The sequence below is a fragment of the Limulus polyphemus genome, unplaced genomic scaffold, assembly GCF_000517525.1.
Source record: "Limulus polyphemus unplaced genomic scaffold, Limulus_polyphemus-2.1.2 Scaffold1614, whole genome shotgun sequence".
Classification (NCBI taxonomy): Eukaryota; Metazoa; Arthropoda; class Merostomata; order Xiphosura; family Limulidae; genus Limulus; species Limulus polyphemus.
The window spans coordinates 193,286-200,317 of NW_013667224.1; the positions used below are offsets into that span (position 1 = coordinate 193,286).

The 7,032-nt window shown below is 34.1% G+C and overlaps 1 protein-coding gene across 1 annotated transcript in view; it reads right to left on the reverse strand.

Annotated features, from left to right (window-relative positions):
• LOC106464298 (putative thiamine transporter SLC35F3) overlaps window positions 1–7,032 on the reverse strand; it is a 64,312-nt gene that overhangs the window by 49,625 nt on the left and 7,655 nt on the right. The window contains exon 2 of the mRNA XM_013924425.2: window positions 4,178–4,906. Coding sequence (XP_013779879.2) covers window positions 4,178–4,547 — 370 coding nt within the window. The 5' untranslated portion in view covers window positions 4,548–4,906. The remainder of the gene's footprint in view (window positions 1–4,177; window positions 4,907–7,032) is intronic.

Genomic DNA, 7,032 nt, shown 5'->3' on the forward strand with positions numbered 1-7,032 from the left:
CAAACAAACAAACCTGTTTCACCTAACGTAAAAAGCTAGACACTTTCTACAATGTGTTTGGTAAAGGTTTCCTGGCGGGGTGGATTTGTTATAAAGTTTTCTTTATATGTGTTTAATTTTCATTCAAGGGGTGAAAATTTGTCTGGTCGTTATGCTAAAGTTATATTTACTTTTGTATCTTTCCGTTCGAGATAAACTAATACTTTATATATATGGCATAAATACTTAATAAAGGCTTAACTAATGTTATGACTAAGATAAGTGGTCTTATAGATGTCAGTGTATAAATTATTTTATATTACTCTAGAAATCTTGTATATTTAAAGAACTACTATTGCAATAAAGATATTAATTTGGCCGCAAATATTTTTCGGGTTTCTGATAGTTTTCTAAATAAGGGACAGTGCCAATAATTGAGTTTTCTTCATTTAGTGGAGTGTTTTTTTTGTTTGTAAATTTGTTAATAGTTTGTGTAACTACTTTAATACAGAATTGGTTTATGGTAGTAAAGCACTGTGTTAAGTGTGCAACATCTTTATCGATGCTTTCTCTGCTGCATATAGTGTATGCTAAAGTTAGAACTTTTTAGAGCGGCTAGCTTTTGATGGATTACAGGATTATAAAACCAGTTTATGTAATTTCCACTGTATGTGTGTTTTCCCCCCATGAATTTTAGTGGTGAAGACGTGGGGGTTTGTGTGATGTTAACATTTTAGAAAAATATTGTGTTTTCATTCTCAACTGTGGAATGTTTATGTTTGTGTAGGTTGTTTATAAGTTAAATAAATTTTACTTGCTCATTTTGGCAAGTATAACCACAAAAAATCGTCATCTGCATATCAGCCAAAATGTATGTTTATGTAAGGAAGAGACCATGGCATGTCGTTATATTCGATGAAAGAAAAATAGTGGCCAAGGTACCTGATATCCGACTACCCATGACAATTCCATGTAATTGAAGGAAGTACGAATCTCTTTAGTAGAAGCAAGTAATGTGACTAGTTGTAACAGTTCGATTAGGTGTTCCTCTTTTATGTTGATTCCGTCTTTTGAGTCTTGTGAAGTAATTGCTGCACTAGGTTGTATTGCACCGTGACAAGGGATTTAAGGGAATATGTTTACGACATCAATGTTACACATGGAGATGTTACTGTCTAGACTATGTAAGTGTTGTAGCCAGTGTGAAATATATTTAATTGTGTGTTTATTATGGAAACATTAGGTTTTTGGAGTATCAACAAAGGTTTGGGTTTAAAGAGTTGTAAGAAGACAAAATTGGGCGTAAGGTTATAAAAATAGTCTTCAGATGTATAGTTAATAAATTATTAAACTAGCTTGAGTACTCGTCCCCTGAACGGAAGTTATTTAAATTAACGATTAATGAAACGTTATCTTAGAACATTAAAAAATTACTTCCGTTATATGTAATTGTAAAAAACGTCCATAAAAACTGCAAAACACAAAATGTGAAACCGCAACTTTGTATGCTTTTCGCCATGAACCCAACAAATCTTCATGAAGATCCACCGAGAGGGGGGGGGGGCTAAGTAGTGGTAAAAAAACGTGAAAATGCACAAATGCCCATAAAAACCGCAAAATGGAAAACTGAAAATTTCTATGTATCTTCCCATGGACCCATTGAACCTCCATACCACTTTTGGTGAAGCTCCATCCACACCCTGCGAAGTAGTTACATAGACATTACTATTATATTTATATAGACTAGCTAATATCCTTGTTAGAAGGAAGGTATCGTTGTACATCAACAAAGCTATTTACCATTTTCTTAGAACATTCTTTGAATATCAAATTATACATACAAGAACAATGAATTCAAAGGTTCACAAACGTGGGTGAGCTTTACATTTGAAATTTCTAAGTGGGTTTAAAAGATTCTAGTAAAAACATGGCATTGTAACAATCAAATTTATCTAAGAAACTTTGTCTCTAGCTTGGAAAGCGTAGTATAAAACTATGTTCATGCATGATTTTAGAACTCCTGAGAGAGTTCATTAAACAATTAAGGAGGATTCAAAACATCTGAGATCGTCTGTGTGAATTTGTTGCTGTTTCCAAGGGAAAGACACAGTTAACAGATCAACCAACGGTTGTGATGAATTTTTAGACGAGTGGATGAGATAAAAAGCATAAGAAAGATGAACAAAGCTGGTTAATAAGTGAGTTTTGAGTCAATTTTGACACTTATTTGAGTTTAAAACAAGATAAATATACAACAAACTAGTCCTCAGGGGATTATGAGGAGTTCTATAACACCATGGTGAGTTCACAAAAAAAGGCGAAAAAACACATAATAAACCTATTTGCGGGTAATATTCAGACATGTTAGATACCTTCAATGTTTTAAAAGCGACTTGTAAATTTTCCATATGGTATTACAATAACGTGCAGAAGTTCACTATCAGACCAAAGAAAAACAAGATATCACCTCCTGATTTACAGATGATTTGAGAGAGTTTAGACCACGTGACTTAATCTACCTCAAGGTTTGTTTCATACCTTTTGCGCAAACCTACAAGAAGGGCTATCTGCGCATAGCCATTCTTAATTTTAAGATGATCAAACAGAGTTAAGGTAGTTAGTCAAAACATAGTTAAGGCAACCGCGCCCACTACCAACTCTTGAGCTACTCTTGTCTGATAGAATAGTGGGATGTGACCCTCACTTTTATAACGCCACTACGACTCAAAGTGTATGCGGAGCGCGTTTATACAGTAGTGGGTCTCGAACCTGAAATCCTAGGATTCTCAATCTTAATATGCTAACCACTAGGCCACGTCCAGTCTCTATCTCAAGGAAAGACAAAAAATTCAGATTCCCACGTAACAAAAACATCTAGACTACGTGATTTGATATTTCCAAAGGCGTAGACAGCAGCTTCCAGTGACCATATGAGTTAAGACATTTTATGCAAAGTATGTTAATATTCCTCCATAAAACACACACACATACAGTAAAACAGAAGATATAACTTAGAAAATATTAAACACTTTAGTACATCTTAGGGAGTTCAGGCCAGATGAATACAAATTCCCGTATGAATACAGCAACTTCCAAAGCAAAGATCTGTGGAGAGCTTTCAATTCCCTAGAAAGGTTTTTTGTTTTAAATCGTCAGACCATCCTTAACAATAACAATACTAATAAAGATATTTCTTACAAGAACCATTAGTCTAATTACTATCGTACACCGCCGCGAGCTTATGTATGTATTTGAATTAATTAATTGTGTGTGTGTTTATAATATATACATACTTCAATGAACGTGGTTATAATACACACACACACACACATAACATACATACACAACAATTCAGGCAGTAAAACCAAAACCAGAAAATACTACACATGAAAGGAAGACATGAAAGCGCAATGTAGTTCCTACTTTTGCAGAATATTTTACTCTTCCCAAAATGTAGTTTATATCCCCGTTTGTTTGTTTTTTTATCCGTCTTTTAAGTGCAACATATTTTGGGCCTAAAAAGTTGTATTAAGCTATCATGAAAAGTGTTTGTAATATTTTGTTTGTCTTTTTGCGGTTTGGTTCCTGTAGATGTTAAGATTAACGTAACTCGTTTGAAAATTAAGTTTGTTTGTTTTTTGAATTTCGCGCAAAGTTGTCTAGGGCTGTCTGCGCTAGCCGTCCTTAATTTACAGTGTAAGACTAGAGTGAAGGCAGCTAGTCATTACCACCCACCACCAACTCTTGGGCTTCTCTTTTACCAACGAATTGACCGTCACATAATAACGCCCCCACGGCTGAAAGGGCGAGCATGTTCTGACGGGGATTCGAACCAGCAGATTGCGAGTTGAGCGCCCTAACCACCTGGCCATACCGGGCCTGAAAATTACTTAAACCACCATGACAATTTTTGTTTAATAAGTAGAACTGTGTTAAAGTCGAAATCACAAACTAAACTTCTCACCAGATCATTCTCAGTAAAAGAAAAAAAAAGAAATATTTATTAATTTTTAACGGGTAGTGAGGCATTTTATTCTATAGAAAAATAAATAAATATAGTTTTTAATATTTTTTACCTTGATGTCCACCAGTGGGTCAACAACAGGTTTACGGACTTGGGAATATGGGATTTGCTTCCCGCAGTGTACAGAACAAAGACAGACCATTGTGTCGCCAATAATAATAATAAAACACTTACCCTGATTTTCACCTGTAACATTTTCTTCATTATCAGCAGTTTCACAAGTCGGCATAACCGCCAAGCTGTCTTGCGCATGCGGGCGTAATGACGACATCGCGAAAGGGTTTAAATTTCCTGCTTGACATACCCCATTAGCTAGTATATCTATAGCTGTCGATTGGTATGATGTAGATAATTCCTCGTTCTTCGTCTCACCAGATGTCTCTTCAGTTCTAGTGTTACCTCTACTAGAGTCTATTTCACTAGTTATTACGACAACAGGTGGCGGAAGCGGCTTCGCTAGGACCTTCAACGCAGGAAGCTTACGCCTGGTGTTGACTTTCTCTTCTTCTACCACCATAGTTTTCTGCGTGTTTTTATATATCATAGAGCAGAGAGACCGGCTAGTTCCATAAACGGAATAGCCCCTGTGACGTCATTGATTACCCTTAATGTGCTGTGTTAGGATACTTCTACCATGGGCAAAGCACTGAAAAAATTTGACTTACTTATCGAATTCTGTAAACCAGCAAGTTCCACGTTTTGGTTTTAGCAGATTACGCTGTTGCAGTGTCTTCATAAACAATTATTAAGCTTTCCTTAAGACTGTATAGATGGCAGATGACAGAAAAGCTGGATTATTCGATTTGTATGTTCACATATCATCCGATGAAATTATCATATGACTCTTCTGGGATATTATATACCGTATTCTTAGCTTCAGCATATCAGTATACACCAGAACACCTGAAATACACCCAAAAACATGACTAAATCAGGTTTTTAAAATACTTAGAGATAAACAACATAAATTTAATTATATATATTTTTGTCCCTCATCACGTTCGTCATTGTAACAGCTTGTTTTATTTCTGCTTAAACAATTGTCATGTTTTAGAATCACGTTACTCTAAGATGCATATTCTTTTTCCGCGCCCACACATCGTCATGTCCACAACGACAACCCAGCAAACTTAACTTGGAAACCATTTTTGTGGATGTTTTCTAGAGTTAAGGTAAAATAAAAAAAAAATCTCTTCTTTGAAATAATCTAGAAAAATAAATCCCATATTTTAGATCTGCAACAATATATTTTTGACAACTAATAAACTTTTACCTTCTCCTTCTGGTGTACTGTGGGATCTGTACTTGTGGTTACTTGAGATAAAGAGATAAATATTTTCTATTATTAACTTACTTTTACAAGTAATGTACTTCTAGAGGTAGCTAGCTACCCGTCTTGTGGCTGGAGATACAGACATAAATTTCTCTTACTGTTGATTTACTTTTACAAGTAATGCACTTCTAGATGTATCTACATTTCCTGTCGCTTGAGATAAAGACATATTTCTCCTACTGTTACTGTACTTTTACAAGTAATGTACTTCTAAAGGTATCTAAACGTCTTGTCGCTTGAGATAAAGACATAAATTTCTCCTTCTGTTGATTTACTTTTACAAGTAATGTACTTATAATGTACTTTACTAATACCTGAAATACAAAATAAATTTATTCTGATGTTAATTTTCTTCTCGTCTCCTGAGATAAAGACATAAGTTCCTCTACTCTTTATTTACTTTTCCTAGTCACGTACTTCTAGAGATATCTAACCTTATTAACATTTGAGATGAAAAATTTTTGATCGGTTTCTTCCTGCTGTTAATTTACTTTTACAATAATGTACATCTAGAGATATCTATCCTTATTATCTCTCGAGTTAAAAGTATTTTTTCAGGTTTTTACTATTGTGCATTTAAATTTACAGAGCGGCGCCAGAGAGTAGATAGTTCCAAAGTGTGCTACAACGGTGAATAGTTCCAAGATGTGTTACTAGGGGTGCAAATAGTTCCAAAGTGCGTCACTAGGAGGATGGGATTTGAGATCATCACTATATACTAGATTAACTTACAATCTATATAGAGAATTATTTTTCGTATTGACATAAAACATTCAAACTCTAGATATATATTGTAATACGGCACATTATGAAATAATAAAAAATACTATTTCATTCTCCATAGTTCTTAAAATTACATTAAGTTATGCATTATCGTTAGGGTACACTTTCTGCTTTATAGTTTCACTTCAACATCAATAATAAACGAAGCGTTTGAATATGTAAAATGATTATTTTATATAATGAGACTTGATTATTTTGTATAATTACTTCATGATTATGCATATAATAGCTTAAATTCTAGTGAGTTTTGAGGGTTATTTTCTATATTAACAAAATCATACAAAATCTGGTTAAGTATCATATAAGAACATTAAAGTTGTATGCCTAAGCGAAAATGGACAATCATTTTCATTTTCTAATAACAAACAAAGTGATTGAATAAGTAAAATTATTATTCTGCTTCATCGTTCTTTGTTATAGTTTGACTATTTGTATAGAGTACTTCATGGTTTACTCATCTGATTATACATATATTAGCTTAATTTAGAGTCCACGTAGTCCTGAAAAGGACTATTTTTCGGATTAATCTAAACTTTCCAACAAACATTACTTAAGGTGAAAAAACCGGTAATGTTTACTTTCATTGAATCGGTAGTATGAACTGAATATAGTAATAACAAATATATCCGTGAACCCAGTTAGACCCTTATGAGTTGGCTGGGTGGTAGTAAATCAATCCACTAGTTTCCTGACCACAGCAACACAAAGTAGTATGAACTGAATATAGTAATAACAAATATATCCGTGAACCCAGTTAGACCCTTATGATTTGGCTGGGTGGTAGTAAATCAATCTACTAGTTTCCTGACCACAGCAACACAAAGTAGTATGAACTAAATATAGTAATAACAAATATATCCGTGAACCCAGTTAGACCCTTATGATTTGGCTGGGTGGTAGTAAATCAATCTAC